The sequence below is a fragment of the Lycorma delicatula genome, chromosome 12 (genome assembly GCF_047948215.1).
Source record: "Lycorma delicatula isolate Av1 chromosome 12, ASM4794821v1, whole genome shotgun sequence".
NCBI classification, from domain to species: domain Eukaryota; kingdom Metazoa; phylum Arthropoda; class Insecta; order Hemiptera; family Fulgoridae; genus Lycorma; species Lycorma delicatula.
Window position 1 is genome coordinate 7,529,141 of NC_134466.1, and position 15,014 is coordinate 7,544,154.

Genomic DNA, 15,014 nt, shown 5'->3' on the forward strand with positions numbered 1-15,014 from the left:
AGGTATATTTACTGCTGAATTGTACGCTATTAATAGGGCACTGAATATCGTTAACCCGAAATACCGTCATATCCTTATTTGTAGCGACTCGTGTAGTGCACTCCAAGCTTTACAAGATTTTTACTCTAGACATCCGACGGTCACGGAAATCTATAATGCAATCGCCGAGTCGAATCGTCGCAACACGGAAGTGACTTTCTGTTGGATACCTAGCCGCATGGGAATTCCAGTTAACGAAAGGGCGGATTCCGCTGCTAAATAAGCTTGTAATCAACCTCTCTTCACCACTCCTGTTGCTACATCGGACTTTTATTAAATACGTAAAACTGTCTCTTCGAGCAAAGTAGCAAGGTGATTGGACGGCCACCGTTGATAATAAATTGCGGCATATTAAAGATTCTGTGTCGCCTTGGGACTCCTCATACAGAAAAATTCGTCAGCAATTCACGACACTATGCGCACGATGCGATTGCCGCATGGCCGTGCACCACATTCTTGTGGATCGCATTCGTTATGCGGCTTTGCGTAGTAAATTTAAATTGCCCAGAAATATCCGTCAATTTTTGGGCTATGACAACGAAGTTTTATACCGGATGTTTCTGTTTTTGCATCCTGCTGGTCTTATATCTAAAATTTGATATTGTGGTGTATAGTTTTGTTTTTGGTAAAGTTTATAGTGTTTGTTTTATTATTTTTTTTATTCTCTTATCCAAGAAGGGGCCCCTTTACACACCTCTCGGATATTGTGAAATTTTATATTTATATTAATTTTATATCTTGTTTTTATTTTTATTTATTTATTTATTTTTTTAAATAAATTTTATCCTATTTTAAATTTTGACTGTGACATTAGTTATAAGTTCTTTGTGATATTACTTAAGTGTTTAGCGATAATAGTTTTAAGTTTTATTTCATTTTTAATATTTTAGTTTTACATTAGATATATTTTTGTTAGGTATAGTTTTTGTTTTAGTTATAGTTCTAGTCATTTTGTTATTCGAGAAGGGGCCCTTTACAACCCCTCTCGAAGTTTGTAAAGTTTTATTTTTAGTCGGATTTCACATATTTTTATTTGATTATATTACGCTTATTGTAATTTTTTATGAAAGCTTTTATTCCGGGCGATGATAACACGAAAGCGTTTTCCGCCGAAAAAAAAAAAATTAATAGTCATTGTATTTATTTATTACAAAAACTTCATGAATTATCTCATTTCATATCAAATTAAGGTATTAAAAAAAATACGAGTGAAAATGAATTAACTAATAAAGTTAATAAATTACTTCATCTGTAATTCTTCACAAACTTGTCGGTCCTGTTTTATTTACTTTTGAATATCTGAACTATGTAGAAATGTTTTTTTCAACATAATTCTAAGATTCGATGCGATAGTTAATCGATGTGGTTGTATATTATAACCGCATGTAAGTTAATCAAGCGTGTATATGACAACTGAAAAAAGTACTAAGGTTCGTCGATATTAAGAATAACATTAACTAGAAGTAAAGTTAAGCGCTTCGTTATAGGTTAGCCTGAATAAAATAATTTGTTATAATATTTTTTATTAATAAAGAAAGATTAAACAAAAATCATAAAATATATATTAAAATATAGTTTTTAATAATTTCATACAGTTTTAATAAATTTCAGTAGACGGGCAACTAGTGAAATTTTGAATATGTGAAAGGTATTTATATTCCATCCCAGCGGTAAGAGGTAATGCTTTCAATTTCATATCTCTCAATGTCTGCTACAGATGTTCCAAAAACAATGTCATCAGCGTATTCTATCCCAAAAAAATCCGATGAAGTTAAATTTGGTGACCTTGGAAGCCAATAAAATGGTCTATCCATCTTTTCCGGTCGAATGGTTTGGAATATTATGAAATATTATCTATCTTGATTTTCTTTATCTTCTTTAATTGTCTGTATGAATCTTTTGGAACAATGTCGAGACATATGTTCTTGTTCTGTTATAAATTATCTTCTTTTTTTTTGAAGAATGTATTTTTTTTGTTTTATTTTTTAAATGGATTTAATTTTTTTCAACTTAAAATTTTGTTGTATAATTTTGGACAGATTCTATTTTTTAATAAAATTTTTGTGCGCTTATTAAGTATTTATATAATATAAAAATTTGTGTTATGAAACTCGTATAATGATCTTAAAATAAATTTAAATGAAAAATAATTCCTTATATTTTTAATAGAGATAAAAATATACAGCCTTGATGGGTTGTTCTTATGTTAGTGTGGTTATAAAAGGGGGAATCGGTGAACTCACTTTATTTGTGGAGGGGGAATATTACAGGGAATGTAGTACTCTAAAAGAAATACTGAACTATTTTCAGCAAACCCATGCCGGTAAACTAATGCTAGTTTTATAGCGTTTTGCTATGAGTTGAACTTGTCCTTTACAGATCTGATTTTTTTGTTTTTTTTTTGTTTTTTTTTTTTAATTTCATCAAGCATTACTTATTACATATATTTATTGTCTAATTATTTTATACATTTTTATTAATGTGTGTTTGTACGTGTTATATTCTGTGGTTATTTTTTTAGAATTTTTTAATATTTACTCGCTTGTAATGTTATGTAAAATTTTTGGTTGTTATTTTTATGAGAAACAATTTTATTTTATTTAAAATAATTATCAAATTATATAACTACTACCTCATTTAGCGGGTAAGTACTGTACCTTCGTACTTATATTTATTTATTTTCTAGGGGAGAGATATAAAAATTATATTATTATTGTTTATTTATTTAATTCATTTATACCAATTATATCGACTAATCCTTTCACAGTGCCGCTAACTGAACCCGACCAACAAAAACATTTATCATATAAAGCCTAATCAAAAGCAATGATACTTTTAACTTCAGTTAACCGACAGTAGATTTTAACTTAATTTAATGAGAAAAAAATTATAGATAAAAATAGGAAGGGCTAACTCCATCATAGCTTGTATTTTTTTTTTCAATTAAGTTATATAATTTAATCCTATACAGTTATTCTTCAATAGAATACGTATTTATGAATATTAGTTTTATTATAACAATTTAGTATCATTTCTAAAATCATCAATTTAATACTCATTCTATATACATACCTTCTGAATACAGAAATTCATCAAAATGTAAATTAAAAAATTAATAACACAAAATAATTAACTAAATAGGTCTATTAGTTGCAATAATTTTTTATTTCCCATCGTTAATAGATCTAATTAATCACTGGAAATTATGGTCATCAAGAGAGTGCACAAAAACAATCTTTGTTTCATGTGGAAAGTTAACAGTTCAAGGTTTAGCTGTATAGGTTAAATTTTAACTTACTGTTTCTTGGTTATGTTTCCCACCTATTACTTTTTGTTTTCATATTCTAATACGTATTATGAAGTATATTTTTCTGAAAAACTGGTAAGATTAATATATAATATATACATATCATGTAGCCTGTATAAATTAGGCTACATTTATGCATTTTAACATAAAAAACAGACTAAATATTTAATAATGACAACATATTTTTTGCATCTTCTTCAAAATACTAGCAAAAAATATTTTTAGTTTTGGAATTGTATAAATGATACGATAATTTGTAACGATTAAATGAATACAATTATTTCATTAACAAGGACTTTATTATTAAAATTATAAATTTACAACTTTCTGGATTTATCATCTTATTTCAAAACTAGGATAAAGAGAATTTCATTTTCTTGCAACGAGTGACATTAAATGATTTGCTTCCAAAATACTGGAAATTTTACTTTCAGTGTGCCTTTTGGTGTTAATTGGCATAAAAAAAAGTTATGGAAGTATGTATTGAGTAAAATATTTGATTTATAATCATGTTTTTGTTTAATGTAATGTTTTTATCAAATTTATCTTTAAATTTGATATTGTACAGGTATGCTTAAACCTTGGCTTTTATGTGACATATATAAAATTTTCACGTTGGGACATGTTTTTAAATCTATGTCCTGTTTCTATAAAGTTATTTGTTAAACTTTAGTTTGTTATGTAATTCTTCCTGTTCGTGTTCTTGTATCTATGTGTGAGGGTGGTTGCAGACTGCCAATATATTATTTACATAATAAGTGAAATCAGTGTGGTTTAATACGTATACTCATTGGTTGCTATGTTTGTCAAATTATGTAAGTAATTCTGTTGTTTTGAAAGCTACACAATACCTTCTTTCAAAGTTGTTGATAAATGTGTCGGTTATGAACTCTGTATACACCAAGGTATTTGTTATATGTTTTGGATACTTTGAGTTCAAGAAAACGTTGTGATTTTTGTATATATGTATTGTACGTGAATTAGGATATTGACGGATGTGAACAAAGCATATCATTTTCTTATCTTCTTTTTGTACAAGAATGTAATGTCATCAACATACCGATGTCATTGTAATATTTTTGTCTATATAATATTGTCAGCATAGTATTTCGTTTCCTTTGGATCACCAAGTAAAATAATGATGATTCCATTTGACTATGGATGTAATATTACTGTTGACATTACTTTTTATCTAATTATCTTTCATCAGACAATTAAATAGCAAGAGGATTAGGGGAACTGACTTTGTTTTAGGATAAAAACTTTCAAGGGGCTGGAGAAATAATTATATTGTCATAAAAACATTTACTGATAGAAATAGCATCATGTATAATAAAGAATTTTCAATAGACCGTGGATAAGCTGTCCTGAGCAAATAATCACTCTCAAATTAATAATGGATGTACACAAAATGAAACGAAGACAACTAGTATTATAATTCATGGATTTCCAAAAAGCCTGTGACAGTATTCGTAGACCATCAATGCTGAAAATACTAAGAAACCTAGAATTACACCCGAAACTAGTAAAAATTATAGAACTAATGTTTATTGAAACACAATCCAAAATAAAATTCAGAGGAGAAATATCAGAACCATTCCTAATCAAAACAGGTTTAGGACAAGGAGATGGATTATACCCACTGCTCCTCAACTGCGCCCTAGAATATGTAATGAGAAAGTGGTACAAAAAAGATCCACCACACGTAACAATTGAAGCAAGGAAACATGTAAACCATATCAAAGTAAACAATCTAGGATTTGCAGATGACCTTGCGTTTCTAGTCAATTACATCGCAAAAGCTAGAATCCAAGTAACTTCATTGGAAGAATTAGCAGGATAGGCCTGAAAATATCATATGAAAAGACTAGAATAATGACCATAAATCCCCTGGTATTGAACCATGTAATCATAAACGGACACAAAGTCGAGCTTGTTGAACAGTTTAAATATTTAGCAGAAAATATCACACATGACCTCAAAGAAAAAAATAAACTGGAAAGAAAGATCACAAAAGCTTAATTATGCGCAAAATACCATCAAAGCAACATATAATAAAATATGCATCTCAATAAATACGAAACTTAAACATTACAAAACTGTAGTCAGACCTATAATATCATATGGAAGCAAAACACTCTTCAAACTAAAGTCCAACATTTCCTACTCAGCAGAGATGCAAAGAGTACAAAGAATAGAAAGAAAAATTCTTAGAACATGTATAAATAAAAGACGACTTACTGAGGGGTGAGAATAGAGACCAAGAGGTACATAAAGACATAGATCCTGCTCTAGACTACTTTAGAAGAAAAGAATCTCCTTCTTTGGACACATAATAAGGATACAACTGAACAGGCTCATCAGGAAACTGGTCAAGAAATACTGGAAAATGTCCAAAACAACAACCTGGATAACTGAAATTAAACAAAATATGCAAGAACTAGAAATCACAATAGAAGATTTACAAAACAAAACTGACAATATAAAAATAAAAAAGAAGAAAACTCCAGATTTAAAATTAAAGAAAAGAAAATGACAAGGGTTTGTTCAGAAGAACTCTAAAAAGCAAGATCTGACAGATTGAAGAAATATTGAGAAGCAACCAAGAAAAGAAATAAAAAGAAAAGACGAACCAGAGTTGACTAAAGTGGTCCACTGTGACCTCAAAATCCTCAAAAAAAAGAAAGAATTTTCCAATCATGTATAATACTTGTAAATATAATCCAATTAATCCAGCTGTTAAAATAACATTTATTTAAATTTGGAATCAGTAAAATTCTGAAACACTGTCCACTTCTATTGATCCAGACAACAGAACTTTTTTCATATAACTCAACACAATACTTCAGCTTAGGATAGAGGATCTTATGCTTGACTTTCCATTTTTCAAAAATTTTTGCTCGCTAATTTATTTAAAGTAATTAAAAGATTTTCTTTTAATTACTTTATTTTCTAAAAAAATAATTATAACTTTGTGTATTTAGCTTTTATTTTTTCACGAGTTTGCTTTTTAAATAATTAATAACTTCTATTTCGTATTTTATAATTATATATTTTGTGATGGTGCTTTCATCAACCCATTTTACCATGGTCTTCCTTGATCCATCCTGGCAAATGCAGGGAAATTTATTTTTTTAACGTGTTGTAGCATATCTATCCTTTCTTAATGAGTTCTGCATAATGTATCCCTATCAGAATAAAAAAAAAAAATTATTAATGAAATAGTAATTTTCTTATTACTTACTCTTATTAAAAATGTTTTTTTTTGGCTCGATGACCACGGTCGTGTCAAATTGAGAGAAAATTTCAAAAGTTTAGCGTTGACCGCGCTAGACGATAGAATGATTTAATTTTTTTTATTTTATGTACGTAGAATTTCAAAGAAATTAACATGTCTTAAAGAGCACAAGGCAACATTAAATTTTTTTATGTTAAATATTATTTTTATAATTACCTTTTTGCAAAACTTGTCTTGCTTCTTTTTATCATAAATACCATTGTTATACACCGATATGGTATATAACAATTCTTTAATTCGTTTTATTTTTATATTATTTGAACAAATTTACAAATTTAAGTTTTTTTTAGTATTTATGAATTTATTTTTTTAGAATAAGTTATTATCGATCAGTTTATTTAAATTGTTTGTTTTATGTAAAGAACAGCTGTTTGACATCTACCTTCTTTGCTACGTTAGGTTTTCTGAATTGTTGAGGTTATGTTTACTTTAAAAAATATTACTGTGGGTATTATTGCCTCGCCCCTGAGTTATTAAATTATGTTTGCATGACTTCTTATGTACGTAATAATTTACTGAAACGCTACAAATGCGGTTGATACGTTAAGGGTTATGTTCACTTCCGTGTATATATTTATCCAAAATGTTGAAGGTAATGCTAACATAATAAGTATTCGTTTAATTTATAGCCATCACATCTTTGTTGAAAGAATCACGTTAGTGTTTGTGTTTTTTATGTGGGGGGGGGGGATTAATGAATTATTATTTCACAAAATAATTCTTTGGTAATTAATTGTCGTAATTTTCTTGTATTAATCCTAAACATTAATTTGTTTTGTTGGGTCTGTATATTCTACAATGTGGATAGGCTCTAATTTTAAGCGAACATAAGTTGATTAACAGGTATATGAGAAGAATATTTATACCATGTCCCAGAAGCTGAGTTACTAATTTTGCCCTATTTCTTGAATACTTTATCACTTCTTATCAAAATTTATCGTAGTATGACAGTTTTGAAAGCCAAGTGGGATTTTAGAGCTTTGGAAAATATTTCCTGTTCATTTTTTTCTCAATTGCAATATTTCTGAAGATTTTATTAACAGATTTAGTTTTAAAAAATAAATTAATAACTGTATACTTTCCTTTTTTTTTTTTGTCTTCAGTCATTTGACTGGTTTGATGCAGCTCTCCAAGATTCCCTATCTAGTGCTAGTCGTTTCATTTCAGTATACCCTCTACATCCTACATCCCTAACAATTTGTTTTACATATTCCAAACGTGGCCTGCCTACACAATTTTTTCCTTCTACCTGTCTTTCCAATATTAAAGTGACTATAACAGGATGCCTTAGTATGTGGCCTATAAGTCTGTCTCTTCTTTTAACTATATTTTTCCAAATGCTTCTTTCTTCATCTATTTGCCGCAATACCTCTTCATTTGTCACTTTATCCACCCATCTGATTTTTAACATTCTTCTGTAGCACCGCATTTCAAAAGCTTCTAATCTTTTCTTCTCAGATACTCCGATTGTCCAAGTTTCACTTCCATAAACGACAGTTTTATGTATAAAGTATACATATAAATTACATGTATACTTTACATGTAATTTAATTAGATAAAATACCAACCAATATATCAACTGGCTGACCAGTTTTATTTATTATTTAACGAGATTGATTTGTTTTATGTTTATGTATTTAATCAGAATTTTCAGCCACAAGTGTATCTTAAAAATTGTATGCTTGATGATTCTCTTTTATTGCTGTCATAAATTTTCTATTTATCTTTTTTTAAAACAAAATGTCTTATTTTGAATCGGTAATTTTATTACAATGATTTAGTATTTTTTTTTCAAAATTTGTGTTATGATGAGAAATTTCAATCAGATTCATCCTTTTTGAATTTTTATTTAATATTTTCTATCCTGTATGCATGTTTCTTCATATTACTTTAGCCCTCATTAGTGGTATAAAAAATATTCCCAACAAAGGTTAGTAGAGAGTATTGTTTTCAATGTCGTAAAAATACCATATTTATCCGCATAATTTATGCACCTGGGTTTTTAAATAATTTTTTTTTTTTTAAATATTCAGTCAAATAAATATAAATTTCTCACTGATTATCACATTTTAATTTCAAACCTATGTATAAACTGTTTTAATTATAAATGTATGTGAAATTGTTTCCTCAGATAAATCACTCTCCTACTTTTAGCTTAACAATGATGGTCAAAAATTGTGTGAATTATGAAAGCAAATACCACTCGTGCTACAGAGGCTGGCACGAGTGGTACAGAGGCTTTCATCTGGAGGTCCTAGGTTCAAATCCCAGTCAGGCATGACATTTTTCATATGCTACATTTCCATCATATCCCGTGCACATGCTTCAAGCTTATGTGGCGACATCAAGAAAAAGAAATATGGTATTTTATCATCTTACCTTACCTTCAATCTTCTGATATTGTTTATCCTTTTCTTTCTAGCTTACCTTTATTTTACTTCTATTTACAACCATACTACAGACAAATTTTTTTCCATTTTAACTCAATATATGTTAATGTAAAATTTTTTACTACAAATAAGTTTAACTTGCTCTTTTGTAATCGTAGCTTATTCATTTTTATACTTTAATTGAAATGATCCAATATGAAATGCCCCGTAATCCCATTATAATTATTTCATCATTAATTTGCTATATTTTATATTTCATAACTTATACTTTTTGGTTACAATATTGTCACTTTCACTTTTACTGTTTCCAGCTGTATGAAAATTACATCATAAAATCATGAAGATTTATTTCTTTTAAATTCTGCTTTTCTAACTATGTACTGTTATAGCTACCTACTTGATTGTGTTCATAATTTATTTAATTAACTTTCCCTTTTGTTGTGCTTAATTCTCTATGAAATTTTACTCATTATTAGATTTTATGAAATTTTCCTTTGTATTAAATGCTGTTTAGTTTGTTGTTTTTTTTAGTTGGCCATATAACATTAATTTCAAGGGTAATAGTAATTAGCCTCATTGTATAATATCTTCTCTTTGAAATTGACATTTTAATTTACTTTTCTTTTTCGTATGTTTTATTTTAATTTACTATAGTTCATATTTTTGTAGGAATTTTTCTCATTTATTCTTTTTCTGTTAAGTGGATCTCCCTAACTTTAAGTAGCCTATGAACCTTTATTCCAAAAGTAAAAGGGAAAAATAAAAAATAAAATTTTTGATCATGCAGTTCTGTAGATCGCATTAATGAAGTTATATGACCTAGTTTCATTTAAATTGCTTTGGCTGTGTTTAGAATTCCCATTAGTCATGATCATATAATTGTGTCGCATAATTGTTTTAACTCATTGCTCAGTAACTATTTTAAGGATATTAGTTTTGAATGATAAATGGTACATCACAATCAAATGTTTGTGTCTTATGAACTAGATTAAAGAAAAAAAAATTGATTTTATTTTAATAAGAAAGTAAAGATGCATTCATTAACAAGAAGAATTACAGTCATTAAATTAATCTGTTCAGATAATTATAATGATTTTGTTTAATAAAATCAATGAATTCATTATGAATAAATTAACAGATTGCACGTGAGGTTAATTAATAATGTATTGTGTACCTGAAAAGAATTTGTAATTTTTGTTTTGTAATCCAGCCAGTGACTGTTTTTAAAATAACTTACAAGTTATAAAGTACATTCATTCTTGAGTTTCATGTTGGTTGAACTTGGATGTTAGAACATTTTTACAATGTTGAAATCGCTGTATCTAGAACTTTTTTCCTCTTCAGTTTTTTTTTAGCTTCTCACATATATGATTGATTTGTCAAAATAAAATAATTGCATTATCCCTTTGAACTGACTGCTACATATGTACATCAGCTATACACTGTATTCTTTTATAACACAGCTGTATAATCTTGTAACTAATATTTTAAAATATGCTTTCAGTTTGACAGGCATGTTTGAATGCATTTTTTTAATGTAACTATGTGCATATCTCATGTAGTAGTATGTTAGGCTTTATAATTATTATTTATTTAAAGTATGAAATATTTTGTTCTCATGTAATAAGTATTTATATCACAGCATAATAATCTAATTAATGACAACTCTACATGATTCACTGAACATAATGATGTAATGTGAACCGCTTGAAAACTATTCAATTTTTTTTATGTAAAATAAAAGTTGTTTTCATATAAAATTGTGTAAAATCAATTATGTTTACATTCCTATCTATATCTTTTGCTTATTATTTTCTTAAAAAAAAATATATTAATGATGGAGTAAATTCCTGTAAATAATAAATTAACTGGAAAAATTCAATCACATTCTTTCTTAATTATTATTATTATTATTATTATTATTATTATTATTTTTAATACTTAATCTTTATTGGAATTTTATTTTAATTACATTAATGATTCACTGAATTTTCTCTGCATACTTATGTAAAAAAAGCTTTTAAAAATAATTCATTGTAAAAAGTTTGTTACATAGTAGTTTATATAAAGAAAATATTTTGAAATGTTGATTATTTTGTTTCAGCTGACTTTTTATTTAAAACCCTTTTTATGTTCTGTATCAGATTTTAATAAATGCATTAAATATTTTCTTTTTTTTGCAGTAAATATTGGTAAAAAATTGTCACATGTTGATTAGCACAACCTACTTGACCAGTTGTCATTTTAGGGATACATTGTGTAAATTTTAACTGAAATTAAGTAGGAATAAGTTCTAAAATTAAATAGATAATGAGTAAAATTTGTAAACCTTTAATTTATTGTATTTTTTTATTACATTTTTAGAAGAAGAACAATCAGTAATGTTGAATAGATTTTTATACTGACATCTGTTAAATACAGAAGTGAACTTTTCTCATAAAGTTTTTCATTAAAAAAAATTATTAAATATAGAGTTTTGTGTCTTTCTTGATAACTTTATTGTTTCTCTTTTATTAGGATTATTTTGTTTAGTGATGCCATTTGTTATAGGGATAATTGTAAATTAATTACCTCATTCGAGGTATTCCCTCTGTTGGTTGATTTTTTTATATCTTCACTTTTCCTTATTCTTTTAAACTCTTCTTTTGTGGATGGGTAGAAGTTATTTCACCCCCTACCCTCTAACTGTGGAGTTTTTAGCGACCAATGAGACTGTGGGATGGCAACTCTGCCTGTTGTATATGCAGGAATTCTGTTTTCCTGTTGGCTCATAAAGCTAAATTATTATCTAAGATACACATTAAGTGTATCTCTTCTTTAAATCTAAAATGTAATGTTATTTTCTATATATTTAAATAAATTCAGGTAGTTATTTTACAGAAAACATTTTTGAATTTTAAAAATGTGGGTTCATTCCCTTCATTTGAACTTTTAACTTTGATGATACTATTTTTTTGCTGAATTTTATTGTATTAGATTGAGGAACAAGAGCAAAACTAAATACTAAACTAGCTACAGTTGTTTTCTAAATTTTATCATTTGGGGAATCAATCTTCCTCAGCCATATCTAACTAATTGCACATAGTGCAGTGCAATTTTACAACTTGAATCAAAATATTTACTTTAGTTTGGTAAATATTCTTTTCATATTAATTAATTTTTGAAATACAGTGAAAATGATTTAATTATGGTCATGTAAAATGAAAGATACCTTTATTTATTTTTTAATTTTTTTTTATGAAAGAGCAGGCATCAATAGCTGTGGTGATCAGTCCAGTGGAAATTGTTAATGTATGAAAATATACCATGCTTGACTGGGATTTATAATGTTCAAATTTCTTAAAATCTGGTTTGTTTGCTGTGTAAAAGTATGTATACTCTTTTTTAGGTCATCGTTAATCTTGCTGTATTTGTGACTTGTGTGTTTGGCAAGTGCTGACTTTATGTTTCTGTTGTAATACGATCATCTACTCTGTAAATATGAGTAAAGTTACAGCAGAATAGTTTTATTATGTACATTAGTGAAAACAACAAAAATTGTTTTTCTTATTGTGCCCATTTTAATTTACTAGAGAGATGTAGTATGTGGATAATGTCCTGATTGGGATTTTAAACAGGAAAATTGATTTTAAAACAGGAAAGATGATAGTACTCTGTTTTAGTGATTGGTGAAATGAAAACACCATATATAACTACTTAATTATTTCAAATAACTTAATAATTTATACTATAAGGTTTTAAATAATGAAATAAACTGTAGTATCTTTACAGTAGCCATCCTAACTACTGCATTCTTTATAATAGCTTGTACCTGAAGTTAATTAATATACATTTAGCATTAGGTTTTATTAAATTTTAAAGGATTATTATATATTTTAATTACTTTAAATTTGGTATGTTAATTATGTTTATCTTTTTACTTGTTATCAGGATTTTAGTGATAGATTTAAAGAATGGCGCTGGTCATGTTACCATGCGACATGCCATGGTGGCCGACATTACAAAAACAGTTGAATATAGCTGCATCCATTAAAGATGTAAAACAACTTTTAGACTGTATGCAAATGATTCACAATCTATGCAAGTGAGTATATATAGTTAAAATTAATTTAATATATTTGCTGAAATAATTTTATTATGAGTTTTTTTGTATAAAGAGTAAGTCATACTAATCGGTTATCAGAGTAAAATATTATTAAAGAAAATTCAAGAAATTTTCACTAAAAAAAAAAATCAATGGAGTTTGTATGAGCACTGTAAAGATAAAGGAAAAGGTTTAGTTTGCAATCAATATTTTTGCAGGCAAAGATATACTGTTATCACCAGCCAAAATATGTGTGGCAAACATACTTACTATTCTTATTCAAAGAATTAAAAAAATAAAATCAGTATCTTCATCAATTACATTTTTATTTTTAATAAATCAAAATTATTAATTAACCTGTAATTACAAAATTTATGACAATCGGAAACAAAAATTGTAATCAGAGTTGTACCATTATAACCATTTATTAATAGTGTATCAGTGGTTTGAATAAAATATATAGTGGTGTGTGCTCATTTATATAATAATTTTATTAAACATATCTAGTATATTGCAATTAAATATCATTAACAAAAATCTCCTCCCAACATTCCAAGATAGTGCAAGCTTAATCTCTAAACTTATAGTATATATAAAAACCTTTTTGAATCCATGATTTATCATAAATTACGAAGTACTTATATACAAAAAAAAGAATATATGAGTTTTAATTTGTTGTATCTCTAGGATTAGGTGTACAGCATTGATTTAAGGATAGAATCACAGAGCAAAAAGGACAGTTTTAGTTGCACGCATGGCTGTAGATTAATTCTGTATTTCCTGCTTGGCAAGGCTCGTAGCAGCTCTTGAATAGAAATCCTTCTGTGTTTTGCAGTTTGTTAAATGTAAATTTGTAGTTCAGTATATTTGAATAATGTATATTTGAGTTCAGTATCCTTTCCATAGAAAGTTTAATTGCGATTCTCCAAGTGACAGTAACATTTGTCATTAGTATAATCAGTTTGAAACTATCAAATGTAAAGGGAAGAGTACAAAGTGACCTAGGATGTACGAACAAAATGTTGAATTTCTTAGTTCAGGTAGTCATTCCTGTGTAGCCCTATAAAATCTGTAGGAAGGCTGGATGTGAATTAAAGAGTACCTTATCTGTGGGTCAGAAAATCCTCATGAACTGTTATAATGAGAAAAGGCTCCCCGAAATTTAATGTTCTCTATATGTTATCTAGACAATAATTTTACTGGTCATTCTTTTTTACTAAAGCAAGTGCAACAGGAGTTGCTTATATGGATATACTGTGTATGCAGCTCTTTCTCTCAACTGCAAGGACTGTAGAATTTTATTTAGCAACAAGATAATGCACTCCCTTACTGGCACAATTGTGGTCAGTTAAATGACGTTTTCTCGACTGCTGGATCAGTCGGCATGGATTTGATGACAGAGCTTATTTGTGATGGCCTCCAAAATCACCCAGTATGACCCCACATGAATTTTTCCTTTGGGATTTTATAAAGGATCTTATAGGTGTATGTGTCCCCACTGCCTATCGATCTACCAGATTTGAGAAGCAGGATTGAAGCAACTGTGGCTGCCAGTACTCCAGACATGCCAGTTAAAGTATGGAACAAGCTTTCCTATTGGTTGGATGTGAACCGCATGATGAAAGGCGCTGCTTACATTCAGTGTTAGGGGAAAACTGTAAGAGTTAATCTATCTTTTTATTTGTGATTCATAACTGTTAGTCAAAGTTGAAAGATTTTAAATAGCTTTAAAACCCTGATATTTTTTTTGTACATTCTATATTATATTAGTCAGTAACTTATCATGCATTACCATCAATAATGCATTTCTTCGATATATAGAAGTATTTGTGAAGTCGGAAATAATAATCGAAGTAATAAAAACAGTACCGGTGGTGAATCTGTTTTCCTTAAATA

At 28.0% G+C, this 15,014-nt stretch overlaps 1 protein-coding gene across 5 annotated transcripts in view; it reads left to right on the plus strand.

Moving 5' to 3' along the window:
• The first annotated feature begins 2,296 nt into the window (after positions 1-2,296).
• The window catches only part of LOC142332733 (uncharacterized), a 45,873-nt gene continuing 33,155 nt past the window's right edge, over positions 2,297-15,014 (plus strand). The window contains exons 1-3 of one of the 5 annotated variants that reach the window (XM_075379336.1): positions 2,373-2,683; positions 4,078-4,161; positions 12,965-13,118. In XM_075379336.1, coding sequence (XP_075235451.1) covers positions 12,988-13,118 — 131 coding nt within the window. In that variant the 5' untranslated portion in view covers positions 2,373-2,683; positions 4,078-4,161; positions 12,965-12,987. The other 4 variants (XM_075379335.1, XM_075379334.1, XM_075379333.1 and 1 more) reach the window with 4 other exon arrangements.